The 15,558-nt window shown below is 40.9% G+C and overlaps 3 protein-coding genes across 5 annotated transcripts; all 3 read left to right on the forward strand.

The window, feature by feature from the left end:
* Nucleotides 1–5,668, forward strand: fdft1 (farnesyl-diphosphate farnesyltransferase 1). 2 transcript variants are annotated; one of them, XM_026319438.1, is made up of 8 exons: nt 1–163; nt 1,806–1,903; nt 2,326–2,509; nt 2,662–2,790; nt 3,297–3,488; nt 3,989–4,165; nt 4,289–4,441; nt 4,520–5,668. In XM_026319438.1, exons 1-8 carry the CDS (start codon nt 65–67, stop codon nt 4,745–4,747), a joined length of 1,260 nt encoding a protein of 419 aa, XP_026175223.1. In that variant the 5' UTR covers nt 1–64; the 3' UTR covers nt 4,748–5,668. The 2 variants fall into 2 exon arrangements, with proteins under 2 accessions (XP_026175223.1, XP_026175222.1); XM_026319437.2 differs by lacking the exon at nt 1–163 and having other exon boundaries at nt 1,242–1,903.
* A 321-nt stretch (nt 5,669–5,989) lies between these two features.
* On the forward strand, nt 5,990–8,726 carry ctsbb (cathepsin Bb). Its single transcript, XM_026318667.1, has 10 exons — nt 5,990–6,117; nt 6,624–6,747; nt 6,885–6,970; nt 7,115–7,229; nt 7,345–7,460; nt 7,554–7,639; nt 7,730–7,873; nt 7,975–8,091; nt 8,345–8,473; nt 8,622–8,726. Exons 2-10 carry the CDS (start codon nt 6,625–6,627, stop codon nt 8,696–8,698), a joined length of 993 nt encoding a protein of 330 aa, XP_026174452.1. The 5' UTR covers nt 5,990–6,117; nt 6,624; the 3' UTR covers nt 8,699–8,726.
* Nucleotides 8,727–9,535: 809 nt separating this feature from the next.
* On the forward strand, nt 9,536–15,288 carry LOC113137571 (phospholipase ABHD3-like). 2 transcript variants are annotated; one of them, XM_026319306.1, is made up of 9 exons: nt 9,536–9,921; nt 10,614–10,774; nt 10,976–11,158; nt 11,372–11,417; nt 12,303–12,415; nt 12,595–12,768; nt 12,864–12,912; nt 13,004–13,169; nt 13,473–15,288. In XM_026319306.1, exons 1-9 carry the CDS (start codon nt 9,802–9,804, stop codon nt 13,676–13,678), a joined length of 1,218 nt encoding a protein of 405 aa, XP_026175091.1. In that variant the 5' UTR covers nt 9,536–9,801; the 3' UTR covers nt 13,679–15,288. The 2 variants fall into 2 exon arrangements, with proteins under 2 accessions (XP_026175091.1, XP_026175092.1); XM_026319307.1 differs by having other exon boundaries at nt 9,536–9,679.
* The last annotated feature ends 270 nt before the right edge of the window (nt 15,289–15,558 follow it).

The following is a 15,558-nucleotide window of genomic DNA, read 5'->3' on the forward strand; positions in this document are numbered from 1 at the left end:
TCCGGCTGCTTCCGCAGCATCAGCTTTACACAGCACCTAGTGACGGCTGAACATCGGAAGGACCATGGACATCCTCAAATCACTGGGCCACCCAGAGGAACTATTCAACCTGTTTAAATTTAAGATGGGGGGATGCAGAGCCGTCATGCCAAAGTTGGACTATGTGAGTAAAACCGCGTCTCGATATTACTGAGAATAACAATAATCAACAATATCATCATCAGTAATCAGGACAACCTCTCCCTGCAGGTAGGATGCCTGGTTGTATTTATGTCCCTGACCAGGTAGCACGTAATGTTCCTCTTTTATGAACAGGCTACACTGCAGCAACACAGAAACCCACGTAGACCTTTTAATAAATAAGTCTGCAAATGCTTAATGCATGCAGCCTGTATTCTGATGGATTAACCTATACGGTGCTCAGTTTTGTTCCTAAATGAAGCAATGGAAACTGTCAACTAATTGGACTCTGTCAAATTAGATCAGTGCTCTCACTCCTGCATTGGCTTAGATATACACAGGCAGAGATAACTACTGACTTGGGATTTACGTTACATAATGAGCTTGGAGGGTTCAGCGCAGTGGAGATATACTGTGCGCATGTTTGACAGCTAATCCCCCTGTTTTAACACCAGTGTGACCCTCAGAGAGACAACCTGCACAGAACACAACCAGTTTTTACTAGGCTTTTGTTTTGGTAACACACTCACACTCCAAAGTTATACCAATAATATCCATGTAATGCATCTGTCTTACAAGTGATTCTAATCTGAAAAGTTTATTATATCTTTAATACTAATAAATAGTTTTTGAGGATGGTGCACAATGGTTTACAATAAACTTTGTGCAGCTGGCGGTGTCACAGAGCCAAGTGTAAAACATCTCATCACTGAACATCATAACACCAAGTGATTGCTGTTACTAAATTTGCAGATAGGTACACATGATCACACACAGCATCATTATGTTTTTCATGCCAGGTCTGACACAGGACACCTGTATCCACACCAAGGACAAAATCAGGCAGATCCACACCTACAGTACATCCCAGTGTCCTTCCCACTGTCTCCTAGTAGGTGTCAGTAAAATACACTTTAATTTGCAGCACATTTCCCCAAAACAGCTTGGTGTGCTTCTGTTTTTATATGGAAGAAACAGTTAGCAGGCCCAAAAGCTCCAGGTAACACAACGCTATTTACTGTTTTGCATTTAAAACCATTATGAAAGAATTTTATTTTTAATGCAGCAGCGTACTTTGTGTCAGGTCGTGACAAGTATACAGGTTAAACTGGAGCTATATCTCCAAAGTGCCTCGCTAGAAGCAGACTAGGAAACTGTTGTTGTGGGGTAGAGGTGGGCGGAGCTGCGTCATCATAACAGCAGATCTACAAACGCTGTGCGCGCACACGGCCACCCCGCACTGCGACCTCACGCTGTTTACTGATCAGCGGAGAGCTTGAGTTCACCCTCCTCGAAGTTTTTCACCTCGCTCGACCTCTACATGGACTTCGTGTTGGCAGGTTTTCCACCAGCCGTGGCGTGGGCATGGACGGCGTCGTTTTATAGCTGCGGGGTCCGTCGTGCTGTTTCGTATGGCCGGAGTTTGCTGCAAGTGTCCAGTCTCTCTGTCCGTGTTTAAGCGCTCTCTCTCGGTGGCGCCGCGGGGCTGCGGGTCCGCTCCTCGGTCCCTCCTGCCTGGCTGGAGGCTGGGTGAAAGGGGCCTGCAGGAGGCCGCCCGACCCTCCAGCGCCCTCAGACCTGCAAGCCTTTACCGACACACGGCCTTCTTCTGTCTCTCCTGCCAGGAGTCCATGAGTGAGAGTCTGCGGACATGTTACCTGTACCTCAACCAAACCAGTCGCAGCTTTGCAGCTGTGATTCAGGCACTGGACGGGGAGTTGAGGTGGGTCAGAGCTCGACTGGGTGCTCAGCTGGTTCTGTTTGAAGAGGTGTGTGTGTGTGTGTGTGTGTGTGTGTGTGTGTGTGTGTGTGTGTGTGTGTGTGTGTGTGTGTGTGTGTGTGTGTGTGTGTGTGTAGGGGCGGTGGCTGGGTTAGTTCTCCTCCTTCACTACTTTTGTATAAACTATTTGTGTGAAAAATAAACCCATATATACATAGATACTGTTGATACTACTGTTCCCCAGCTCAACCTTTGTTGTCAGGTGCATGTTCTTTGCAGATGAATTAGTCTCACTGCTCTCAGAAAACAGAACTCAACTGAAATGATGATATTTCCTGCAGAATTGCAACACTCACTGTTATTCTGTAAATCAGAGAAAACTTCTCAGTCAGCTCTTATTTACCGTCTTTATCTTTTTGGTGCAGACATGCAGTTTGTATTTTTTACCTGGTGCTGCGAGCTCTGGACACAGTGGAGGACGACATGACTATCCCCCTTGAAAAGAAGGTGCCCATGCTGAATGATTTCCACACCTACCTGTACCAGCATGAGTGGTGCTTCACTGAGAGCCAGGAGAAAGACCGGCAGGTTCTGGTGGATTTCCCTACGGTCAGTTGTACTGCATCATGGGGGATAGAAGGGCAGTAGGCAGGATGCAGGCACATTAGGATTACAAGACTTTAACTTAGTGATGGAGTCCAAAAATAAAACTTGATAAAACAAATCACTAGCTCTTTTTTTTTCATATTTTTCTAATCCAGATATCAATGGAGTTCAGAAACCTCGCCCAGGAATACAGAGACGTCATCTCAGATATCTGCCACCGTATGGGAGTGGGAATGGCTGAATTCCTGGAGAAGAAAGTGGGAACCATGAAGGAGTGGGACCAGGCACGTTTTAGCAATGTGTTATTGTTATGGTAGGATAATGACAGAAATGTTTGGAGCACAATAACAAGAACATCATCGTCTATTTATAAAGCAGTGTGTGATAAATGACTGGAATCTTTAGCAACACACACACTGGCACTTTTCACAATAGTTCGCAACATTGAAATGAGTCAAGTAGCCAATTGGAGCAGGGATCAAAAAGAAACTTCTAGTAATGGGGTAATATGTGGTGATGGAAAATACTGCTTTTATTATTTATGTTATTATTTGAAATACATGAGACTGTGCTTGTAGCTCTGATTTGGCAAATAAGTTTTTAAATCCAAAGATATGGTTAATTAGCAGTGCAACTATTAACTCATTAGCCCTGATCAACAACAGATCAGTCAAAATTGACTGCCCCTCTCAATATTACAATAACTGCTTGTTCCATTACAAGTGTGTTTTGTCATGCTTACTGTGCTGCAACAATTAAAGTTGATGCATGCTGTTTTTCCTGTGTGCAGTATTGCCACTATGTGGCCGGGCTGGTTGGCATTGGGCTGTCAAAGCTCTTCTCTGCATCCCAGCTGGAGGACCCTGAGGTGGGGCGTGACACTGAACTGGCAAACTCCATGGGCCTGTTCCTCCAGAAGACCAACATTATCCGTGACTATCTAGAGGACACGCAACAGGGACGTGTGTTCTGGCCGCAAGAGGTAAGTGCATGTTTGTTTTCTGGGTATCAGTGTGTTTGAGCTGAGGACACAGTTTCATACTATGATAGTTAAATTTGTTCTTCCATCTCAGTGGACATTGTGAAATATGTCCATATGACAAAATATATTGTGTAACCTCAAGTTATATTTACCCACATATTTTTTTATCAGCAAAATAAATTTTTGCACACCTTCTTTAGGCTGTTATTCTTACAGTCTATTAAAAGTATGCAGAGTGGAAAACGTTGTCAGTCTAATTCTGAAGAAACATATTTTTAAAAAATTAAATCAATTTTGTTTTATGCTCTTTGTTTGCTCTGTTAGTGACAATCCAATTGATGTATTTGGATTGTTAAAATATAATTGTTGTAAATGAGAGACAGAGCAGAGGATGAGTAAAAGAAAAACTAGCATGACTCTTTCTTACATGTACACCTTGAAAAATAAAAATGTTGTTACGTGATGTGTTTATAGCTTGTGTATTGTGGATCCCCATGCAGGCGTGGAGTCAGTTTGCAGGTCGTCTGGAGGACTTCGCTCAGCCTGAGAAGCTGGAGTCAGCTCTGTCCTGTCTCAACCTGTTGGTCACTGATGCTCTTGGGCACATCCCGGATGTTATCACGTACCTGTCCCGCCTGCACAACCAGAGCGTCTTCAATTTCTGTGCTATTCCCCAGGCAAGGATCAAAATAGTCACTTAATTTGAGTTGAATGACATGATATTTGGACACTGCAGATTTTAGTGTTTAGGTGTTTCTGTTATTTTTTCCACATGACAATGTTATTCTTCATCTGACCAGGTGATGGCAATAGCTACGCTATCGACTTGCTACAACAACCCCATGGTGTTCCAGGGAGTAGTTAAGATCAGAAAGGGACAGACTGTCACTCTCATGATGGAAGCCACTAACATGAGAGCTGTGCAGACCATCATCACCCAGTACAGCCAGGAGGTGGGTGTGTTTTTGTGTCTGTTACCTGCTTTTACCATATTGTTGCACTTTTAACACATTTTAACACTGTCTTTGCAGATTTTACACAAGATCTCCCTCACTGACCCATCGCGGGAAAAGACCATGCACATCCTGGCAGTTATCCAAGAGAAGTCCACTCTGTCACAGTCCAGCCTGCCCTCCAGGACCCACCACCTGTCGCCCATGTACCTGTCCGCTGCCATGCTGCTCGCTGCTCTCAGTTGGCAGTATCTCAGCACTACAGCAGCACAGGTTCAGAACAGTGGTGACATGCAGGAACAGTGATCTGCTTCACCCTTCTTTCCTGGGGCCTGCAAACTAAAAATGTTCCTCTGTCATCTCTGGGAATCTGGTTCTCTTTTTACTGGAGGAATCTAAAGCACTTTCATCCCTGCTTTCCCCTATCATGGCTGTAACAGGACCATAGACATATTTACACTATGGAGAGATTCTGGTAGCGGGCTGGTCTCATTAGGTAGTGATCTGTGGTAGTCCATCCTGCATCTGAGGGAAACAGTATTTACACACTGTATTTGTGTGGTTATATGTATCAATGACACATTGCAACAATTCAGGACATATATATATTTTTTTCATTTGTTGTTTATGTTGAGCATGTTTTTCTTGCTTTATTGTTTGATTTAAAGCATTTTGACAAACTTGGTTGACTGATTTGAAATTAAAGTTTTAAATATCTGAACACAAAAATGACAAGTTTAAGATGTAAATGTTGAAATGCATAAAACAGGACACTGCCCATTTTAGGATTTTGGGCAACATAAAAAACTTCACAAAATTATTTTCTTATTTTCCTTGTAAAATAAAAGCTAACTTAATATTTCACTTATATTTCTATACTGGAAGCACTTGAAGAGTTTTTCATCCCCTCACACTAGAGTTTACACTCTACATCTGTGTCCATTGTGTTTGAAATTTCAACTTATGAGAAAAAGAAAAAACAAGGTAGATTTATTATAAATGGAGTATTTAAAGGAATAAGGGAAAACACGGGTCTGAGTTCTGATACAGTTCATATAAGAAAATGCATATCGAGACTGCTAGTAAAAGTGTCCTTAACACAGCTTTGGTAAGTAGAAAGACTAGCACAGTAACTTTGTACAGAGCCAAAGGAGAACTACAAACATTGCTATGTAATATACAATCATAATTTGTACATATTTGAGCAAATAAAGAGGTGACATGATCTACAGTTTGGAAGCTGATTGTGCAGACAACATAAGCGGGTTGATTTTAATGGCTTGACCTTGGAGGATGATTTTATTGGTTCTTTACAGTAAAATTATATTATATTTCACACCACAACTGCATAGGGCCTTAGGTGAGGGCCATATATTTTGCTGTGCTTTGATTTTTTTTCATAAGGTCAAATCATAGTTTTAGTATGAAACACACAAAAAAAATTTTGTTACGGTAATAATGGAACGGTGCATGTTTTTGGTGCATCATTGTTGGGTCATAATTTTAACTGCATCTGTGAACCCTGGAAAGACATATTGCTAGTCACATGAGACAACATTCATTACAAAGACATGTGATTCCATAACCTGGAGCTTGTTTAAAGGACAGCAAGACGTGAGACAACTGGAGAGAACTGGTGGACTGACTGAACCGAAAACGAGCATCTGCTGATACAGGTAAAAGCTGGCGTGTAGATCATGTAAATAGTTCTTCTTTTGGTCTGTTACAGTCACTTAAATTTCTTTTTGTACTTGATTTTATGTCCTTTTTATGTTTGAGTTTGAATAAGAGAGTTTTATGTTGTGTGGGGTTGATTTGATTGCAATGGTGATTTGATTAGTACCAATAATTTCTCAATACCTGGTCAAATATGATGAGTGTATTACCTTACTTTTAAATTGGTTTTGACAGGCAGTGATTAAAAAATAGCTTAGGGAGATTTACCACTTCATGTATATAATTCATAACAGTGACTGTGTAAATACCAGGCAGGTGCAGATCTGCCTAGTAGAGAAGAGAACATGATTTTTTTGAGCTCACTGTTGCTGTTCTTTAGGTACATTTGATAAATCTGGATCTAAGTTAACTGCAGCGATTTGGAACTGTGGGCGAAAAACATTTCAAAGATATACTGCCATGCTGTGTTGATTATTTTGGATCCTGGCCACTGTCTGTTTTGCAGGATGTATCGACTGGCCCTCTTTTGTGTAATGGTGACGGTGTCTGTCACCTGGGCTCACCCTCGCCTCCGTCTACTCTCCTCTGAGATGGTCGACTTCATTAACAAGGCCAACAGCACCTGGACGGTGAGATCATCTTAATAATCTGATCAGTAGTTGGCGATCTTTACTGCATTTCTGGTGACTATTTGAGGAAAACCGCTGTCATAAACTATGATCAGAAATGAATGAATTTTTCTAATATTATTTTTTTTAACCCTCAGGCAGGGCAGAACTTCCCTAATGTTGATATCAGCCATGTAAAGGGACTATGTGGGACTATCCTCAATGGACCCAAGCTGCCAGAGGTGTAAGTTTTAACTATAATGCGACACTGTCCATGAGTAAGGGTGTGTATGCATGGGTTTATATGTGTGTGCACATGGCCAAACAGGTGATCGTCAGCAGGGTCATCTTATCTCTAGTGCTTTATTGATGGCCTTGTCTTGTTTAGGGTTCATAATATCGAAGGAATACGGATTCCAGACAGCTTTGACTCACGCCAGCAGTGGCCCAAATGTCCCACAATCCAACAGATCAGAGACCAGGGCTCCTGTGGATCCTGCTGGGTAAGGCAGAGAAAAAAAGGTGGTGGTTAAAGGGGAACCAGGAGAAAATCGAAGTGCTTTGTTCAACCAACTGTCAAATTCTTAATCCAGAAACCCTATTTTCAATTTCCCACAGGCCTTTGGGGCAGTTGAGGCGATATCTGACAGGTTATGTATCCACAGCAGCGGTAAGATCTCTGTGGAGATCTCAGCTGAGGATCTGTTGTCCTGCTGTGATGAGTGTGGCATGGGGTAAGTATCCGTGTAACCACATAAATATATTTCACATCTTTAAGATGATGTCGACTAAGACGTGCTGGTGATTTTACTTTCCTGTGCTTTAAGCTGTTATGGTGGTTTTCCCCCTGTTGCCTGGGATTACTGGGTAAAGAAAGGGCTTGTGACCGGGGGCCTGTACGACTCCAAAGTTGGTATGTTTGTCCTAAATGTGAACTAACCAGGCTTTATGCAGTTGTTAAGAAAGTCTGCACCCAAAGTGAAGCTGACTGTGTGTGCTACAGGATGCAAACCCTACACCATTGCTCCTTGTGAGCATCATATAAATGGAACTTGGCCTCCATGTCAGGGTATAGAGGAGACTCCTAAATGTGTGGAGCAGTGCATTGACGGATACTCACCATCCTATCAGAAGGACAAACACTTTGGTACAAACACCTAAAATTTATACATTTCTCCCCTCCATTCTTCCATTCCTTGTCTTGTGTCTGTCTTTGATGAATATTGTTTCCTGTGTCTCCCTCTTCAGGTAGAAAGGCATACAGCATCGGACCCCTACAGGAGCAGATCATGACTGAGATCTATAAGAACGGGCCTGTGGAGGCAACTTTTACCGTCTATGAGGATTTTCTGCTCTACAAGACTGGTGAGAGCCATAGCCTGTATGCACATACACCTCTGCACACACTAACATGCAAACTAGAACCTGTGTTCTGTAAACTTAACTATTCAACATATAAATGTAGTGACTTGCTGTTTGACATCCAAATCTTGGTTTCTAGAGGTACCTGAACACATCATTTATTCATTCCATGTAGTAAATACTTTACAATATAGAAAATCATCGCTGTTGTCTCAGTTGTTCAGCCCTGTGTCTTTGTGGTGTTGTTATCCTGTAGGTGTGTATCAGCATGTGACAGGGCAGATGCTGGGTGGTCATGCCATCAGGATCCTGGGCTGGGGAGAGGAGAACGGGACGCCCTACTGGCTGGCTGCAAACTCCTGGAACAGTGACTGGGGAGATAAAGGTATGATCAGCAGTGGATAGTTACATGTTTCATCATAATCTTACAATACATGACAGCATTAACTTTATAATAATTTGACTATGTGTGGTGATGGATGTGTTAAAGATGCGTTGACCTTAAATCATGTTTTTGTGCCTTTTCATTTCAGGTTTCTTTAAAATCAAACGTGGGAATGATGAATGTGGGATTGAGGCAGGGGTAGTGACAGGAATCCCGCTCAGCTAGAACAATGAGCGCTGGCTGCAGACATCAAATCAAGAAACATTACAATAAAGTCTTTATTTTGTAAGAGTTTTGCTAATTGCATTTTTTCATGCAGAGATTTCATGTAATCAACAAGAAATAAATTGCACAACATAATGAAACAAAAACTTTTGCTCCTACTTCTTAAATACAACCTTATGTTGATGTTGAGGATTTTTTTTTAGTGGACTATGTTCTATTCTGGGGGCTTTATGAGACTGTTTAAACACTGAAATATGAGCAACTGCAGCACTGACATTTTAATAAGAGTTAGTATATGTCGTGATAATGACATATTTGTGTTTTGAGTTGATCCCTGAGTGCTTCAACATGACAGTTATGGACTTAATTATAAAGGAAGATTTTTTAAATACATGAAATGAGTTCACAGTACAGAACCTGGGAGGGTGCACTTCCTGAGACACTTCTTGTTTCCAACCTGTTTCTACACTTCCTACATATAAAAGAGCTCTCACTCTGCTGCCATTTCTAAGAACCACTGTGGTGACAGCTTTTGTGTGTTACGAGGAACAGTTTTGCTCTTCCTTAATGATGACTGATTTACTTTATTTTTTCTGCAAATTTCACGAATTTTCAAGAGTTGTTTTTGTCCTAAAATACTCCACATTAAATTTGATCTATCGTAGATTTAATAGGCCTACAAATAAATTAAGACTTTTGTACTTTGAGTTGGAAACAGACGTTCCTTCGCATGTTTTTGATGCGCATGCGTGTTGATTACCTTCCATATTTGTGGTCATTGTGTTAAGGCAGATAGTGCCTCATTGGACTAAACAGACGATCTTCGATTATGACGTAACAACCTGGAAGTGCCGTTTCCTGCAGAAACTGGACCGAACAAAGAGGTGCCGGGCCGGATAGAGGTCGTTTATCACCAGCTGAGCTGCTGGAGCGGAGCTGTGGCTTCAAAAACATCCGTATCGTTAGCTGGTGGTGATGAAGGCAGGTTGTCGGACATTAGTTGTCAGTTGTCTGTTCCCTTGTGTCGGTTAACGCGTCCTTTCCGTGACCCCCAGCTCCCAGGTCAGCTGTAGGTAGATATTGTTATCAGGTGAATTATTGCCATGTTTGTGTCACACGTGGAGCCCTGGAGAACATATTGGGAGTTTGTTTCCAGGCCTTACACGGTCTTCGTCTGCTCCCTCACGGCCGCAGTTTATTGTCTGTGGGGCCGCAAGTGTCAGGTCAGTCACTGCGGTCAGTAGTGGCTATTATATCCACTATTGCCTATTTTATTTTGTTATTCTCCTTATTGTGGGTCCTTTTTTAGATTTTTCTTTGTATTCTTATCGATTTTATGTATTTTTAATCGATTCTACCCTTCCCCCCATTTACTTTTGTTTTAGTTTAATATTTTATTTTGCTACATTTCATTTATTAAATTTTAAAATGTATTAATTTTAGAAATTTCCTTTATTTTTAAAAATTGCTATAGGGCCTAAATAACAAAAAGACTTTGTGTGTAATTGAAGATGACTTCACATGTTGCTTCGGTCGTTGAGTTGCTATGTAGCCTAATTGTTAAATACATTATAAAGTGCATTATACGGACTTATGTACTGCAATAAACCTCATTTCTGGACTGGGCTGAGCGATGGTGATGTTTTCACATTGTTCCTTCCATAACAAAATGTACTGTATCAAACTGTATATCCTTACATTATTATTACATTATTGGAGTAATGACTTGCTTTGTAAAACACTGCTGTTGGCCACAGTGCATGAGCAAAGATACCCTCCTTCTGAAGCTCCACATCTCTCACACTGTTTTTTCTCACGTCCAACTTGTTTCTAATTGCGTTCTTGTCTGTAACAACTGTAAATTTCAAAGCTGCTGTGTTTTCAGTACTTTTCGTTTTGTCTCCCTTCCTCTTAGACACCAGCCCTGGTTTGTAGCGAGGCTTTCGGTGCCTTCCTCTACCAGCACTGCCCTGTGGTGGCTGAGCGCTTCACTCCCACTCCCTGGTGCTGGGGAGGTCGGCTCCAAACCCTGGTCTGTGCCTTTCTCAAGTCCAAACCTCCTGTCACGTATCGCAAGTAAGAGGATTCCCTTGTTATCTTCCTATTACTGTCATCTCTTTTTCAGTAAAACATCATTTAACTGATTGTTCTATGGGATTATTAAGTTTTTGTTTTTCCCAATTATGTACTTTTCACATATTCAATTCACATATTTATACACTAAAACTTTTATCACCCTGTCTCACCTTGTTACTGCCCTTCCCTCTTATGTTTCAGTGAGCTGATCCATACGGTTGATGGTGGTCAGATCTCTCTGGATTGGGTTGATAATCAGGCCAGTGCACCCTACCCAGACTCCTCCAATCGCCCCACAGTCCTGATCCTCCCAGGCCTGACGGGGAACAGCCAGCAGTCCTATGTGCTCCATGCTATCAGCCAGGCCACCCGCCGTGGCTACAGGTGAGCTGTGCTGCACATCTGCCGCCTGTCTGAAATGATAATGATCTGTGAGACAAATAAGATGAAATGTAAACACCACTACAATTATATTCATATCCATCTGAAATGTATTCATTTTGAAGCAGTAACAGGAAGCTTGTGCGACATGTCTGAGTGGGATTAAAGGTCCAGTAGCTGTAAAAGCCTTTTTTCACAGATATTTTCTTTTCCTAGATGTTTGGTGTTCAACAACAGAGGGGTTGCAGGGGAAGAGTTGTTGGTAAGTGTAACATGCAACACAATTAGTGAATTATGGTCAAGTTACATTTAATTCTGAAGCGTTCTTTTCCCTCTTTTATTTCAACAGACTGTTTGTGAGGTGGCTTCTGTTTCATGGTTTGTTTGCTGCAGAGTTCACATCTGTTTAACCTCTGAATATGAAGGACTTGATGTTCCTAACAATCAAACTGGCAGATTGATCACAGTTTATTAGTCTGCAGGGAAATCTATTTTCAATCTGCCCTGATTGTAAAAATAAAAAACAAAAAAGATTTAAAAACATTTCCAGATGTTATTCAAAGATAAGGTTGGTTGTTCATAAAAAGACCCAAACCAATAATGAATTGTCGAGCTTGTATTAAAGTGCTTATTCTTCTGTCATAGATGTCTATTGTCGTCCAAAAGCTATTGAAGAAAACATTTAGCCACACTGTGACTTGTTTCTACCAGCATGAACACGATGCTGTGGTTTATTTTTAGTCAAGCACTCACTAGAGTATAAGACAGTTCTGTATATATTAACAGCTGAAAGTAGTCCCCACTTTTACTCCTGTTTCAGTAATGTTTGCTAAAACTTCCAGCTGTTTTAGAAAAATATCTATCCTTTTCAATCTATTTGAAGTATTGATAGTATTTATGTGTACAATTTTAAAGATTTTCATTTTCAGTGGGAACAAACAGGCCTTTAAACACCACAGAGAAACTGGTCATTTGAATATTTAGAGACCAACTAAGCATTGGTGGTTTTGATCCTTTCATTGGATTTATTGATACGATGAAGACAGAATGTCATCATGTCATCAGTTGTAGCATAATGGTTCAGAAACGTAATCTGATACTTGAACATTGCTTTAACACCTCTCCTCCGTCCTCCTGCTTGCTCTAGACACCTGTCACCTACTGTGCAGCCAATACCTCCGATCTTGAGCGTGTGGTGCAGCATGTCAAAGGACTGTACCCAGCTGCCCCTGTGCTTGGTGCTGGTGTGTCTATGGGAGGGTGAGTTGGTGTAAGGTGTAAAGGTTTCCAACTGCTTGCATTTCTCTGAGAAATTAAAACTGCTATTAAAACTATTGTTTGTCCCGGCTTTCGTTCCTTTCCTAGTCTTCCTTTTAGTAACTATATTTTTCTCATTATTTTGTCTTCTTTCACTTTTTCCCCCCTTGCGTCTCTTGCAGCATGTTGCTGTTGAACTACCTCGCTCGTAAGGGCACAGATTCTGGGATGGTGGCCGGTTTCACCATCTCTGTTCCCTGGGATGCAGTGAAGTCCTCCGCCTCGATGGAAGAACCACTCAACTGGCTGCTCTTCAACAAATTCCTCACACGTGGTCTGTGTCGTGCTGTCACCAGGTTAGATGGAATGCCATTTCCTATTACCTGAATTTAGCTGAACAAATTGACATTTTAGTGTGAGTTGTTTTATATGTTTTTTGTTTTGTTCACAGGCACAGGAAGATTCTAGAGAAAGTGGTGGATGTTGACTATGTCCTGAAGGTATGACCTATTTACTGTCATCATTTCTAATGTCTGTTTGTGTGATTGCCTTTTGCTTCTGTTTACGGCTCATTTAATGTCTGTCTTCTAGTCCCAGACTATCCGGGAATTTGATGAGCGTTTCACCTCTTTGCTGTTTGGTTATAAATCTTGTACGGAGTACTACCGCGATGCCAGTCCGGACAAAAAACTCCCCAGTACAGCAGTACCCATCTTGTGTCTCAATGCTGCTGATGACCCGTTCTCTCCCAAAAATGGTGAGTGCAGAACAGGAGAAGATGGAGAATGTGTTAAGCTTACATTATTCACTGACTCAAATTGTTGGTCTGTGGTGACTTATTAGTGTAAGTTTTGTGAGAGGTGCACAACAATTCAACAACAGAGACCACAGCCATATTTTTATTATCACATTTATTTATATATTTCTAAATGTGTATATTGAGGTAAAAATTTTTTTTTATTTGTGCGTGTGTGTTATTTCAATATGCATACAATTTCTTCTAACTACTGTCTTCTGTTTACACTCATTAAATTAAGCTTCTTTTTCTTTTTCTTTGCAGCCTTCCCGTTGACCATAGTCCAGGGCCTGCCTAATGTCGCCCTGTTGTTGACAGCTCACGGTGGACACATCGCCTTCCTGCAGGGTTTGTTTCCCCGTGGTGAAAGCTACATGGAGCGCCTGTTTGGCCAGTTCATCCAATCAGTCTTTGAACACCCGAGGGACATCAAGAAGGCCTGTGGCATCGTGAAGGAACAGATAAGCTGATCATCCTGCACTCTCTCACCACTGCTGTGGAGAATATGAAGTCATAGTGGTAACAATTCACAAAATGTTTTGTCTCACCACACAAATGTTGGAACCTTTTAATGTTACAATGACCCGCTGTAATTTAAAATCATATGGCCTAACCATAAGTCCACTAATTGAAATCCTTATTGTCCCAGGTTCCTTTTCAATGAGAAATCAAAGTGTGTGTGTTGAAAACAAAAGGTGCAATATTCCCTGTTAGAAAATTGGTGTTTGGAATATATTTGGAATATATTTGGAATATAAATTAATTGAATATGTAAATTAGAACAGTTATGTTGCTATTTTTTCCCCTCATAAGATATTTTGGTTTAAGGTGGTTCAGTGTAAGGTGCCTCAAAGGATTACATTTTTTTAAATTTTAGCACTGCATGCATATTTTACATACGACTTCTCAAAGCACATCATGCTCTGAGGATATCCTTTTTACACTTTACTACAACTGTCAATCTCAACCAGGAAACAGCCACTCTGTCATGAAGAAAAGAGGTATAGGTTGTGATTTCTGTTTATCATGGGTGTTTTTCATTTTAAATTAAAAAAAAAAAAAAAAAAAAGGGAAATCTGCCAAATATAAAAGTGTCATATGCCAGCATGTGCTTTCAGTAGACCAGCAGTGCATCAGAGGTAAAAGAGCTGAAACCAGTTAAAACTCAGTGTTATAACATCTGGTGGTTCTGAATTTATATGTTTTAAAATGTTCTGTCATTTGCGCACATTGGCAAATGGATGACAGATGAAGGAAAGTCTATCCTGTCAGTATTTTAGGCATTTTGGAGTTATTTATTCACTGATTGTAAGTCTTCGCACAAGGACCAGGTTGTTATTTATGTGCACTGAATGCCTTTTCAAATCAGTACTGAACATACCGAAGGTTTTATTAGATTTGTATTTCACCAATACACTGACAATAAGCAAACACCACTTTTATTATGGCAGGGCTCATACACTTGATCATTTATTGCTCCTAGCAGCTAATGGTGCTAATTGTTGACTTTGTGGAGTTTACGTGCTCCTCTGCTCTTTGCAGATGTTTATTATGTTCACTTGCCTTTAATTGTTGTGTATTTTGTAATGAAATATATCATGTTTCACTTCTGTATGAGCTGCAACCACAATCTGTGTTTTTGAAATATCAGTTAAGCTGGCCAAACTATAGGGTTAGTAATTTCATTAAAGAACATCACACTTGCACTGCCTGTCACAGAGTTACCTCGAGTTCTGCCGCTGAAGCTTTTATCTCTCGGTGGCGGGGCCATTATTGTCATTGATTAACCTGACAGAGTATCAATAAGTAACTGTGAACAATAAACACCCACACCCTCTGTCACAATGCTCACCCTTCAGCCTCATTTAGATTCATTTAATGACTCTGTAGCCCGGAAAATGTTCTCTGTGGAAAAACAGAAATTAAACGAAACCTTTCCAACTCCGGTAGATGTAATCTGTAAGTCCTGGCTTCCGTCAGTTTCAGTAACGCCCCGCAGCTCTCAGTTAAGTTTATAAACATAATATAAAAAAAGTTGTTTTTGAAAAAAAAAAAAAAACAGATCTTTGGCCACAGATGATCAAAATATTAAAATTATATCACTGCTTAATATCAAAGTCCTCACAAGCCAGTGTCCCAACACCAAAACCAGAAAATTAATTATGAGGGCAAACAAGTACCCTAGCGTTATTTTAGTGTACTGTGTAATGTTTTAAGAACAAATAAAATGTCATAAAATCCCACACTAGTTGTGCATTTTGTCACTGAGCATGATTTATCACACCCAGCTTCAGCTTTCTCTCCAGTCCATCCACTTCCTCCTGCCTGTGTTCCTCTACCTGGTGCGATG

This window comes from Mastacembelus armatus, chromosome 24, assembly GCF_900324485.2.
Source record: "Mastacembelus armatus chromosome 24, fMasArm1.2, whole genome shotgun sequence".
NCBI lineage: Eukaryota > Metazoa > Chordata > Actinopteri > Synbranchiformes > Mastacembelidae > Mastacembelus > Mastacembelus armatus.

Coding starts and splice junctions, on each gene's coding strand:
- ctsbb (XM_026318667.1), top strand. CDS start 6,625: ATGTATCGACTGGCCCTCTTTTGTGTAATGGTGACGGTGTCTGTCACC. Junction 7,640..7,729: donor CCTGTACGACTCCAAAGTTG/GTATGTTTGTCC, acceptor TGTGTGCTACAG/GATGCAAACCCTACACCATT. Junction 7,874..7,974: donor TCAGAAGGACAAACACTTTG/GTACAAACACCT, acceptor CTCCCTCTTCAG/GTAGAAAGGCATACAGCATC.
- LOC113137571 (XM_026319306.1), top strand. CDS start 9,802: ATGTTTGTGTCACACGTGGAGCCCTGGAGAACATATTGGGAGTTTGTT. Junction 11,159..11,371: donor GCCACCCGCCGTGGCTACAG/GTGAGCTGTGCT, acceptor TTCTTTTCCTAG/ATGTTTGGTGTTCAACAACA. Junction 13,170..13,472: donor CCCGTTCTCTCCCAAAAATG/GTGAGTGCAGAA, acceptor TTTTCTTTGCAG/CCTTCCCGTTGACCATAGTC.
- fdft1 (XM_026319437.2), top strand. CDS start 1,593: ATGGCCGGAGTTTGCTGCAAGTGTCCAGTCTCTCTGTCCGTGTTTAAG. Junction 1,904..2,325: donor GCACTGGACGGGGAGTTGAG/GTGGGTCAGAGC, acceptor TTTTTGGTGCAG/ACATGCAGTTTGTATTTTTT. Junction 3,489..3,988: donor GTGTGTTCTGGCCGCAAGAG/GTAAGTGCATGT, acceptor ATCCCCATGCAG/GCGTGGAGTCAGTTTGCAGG.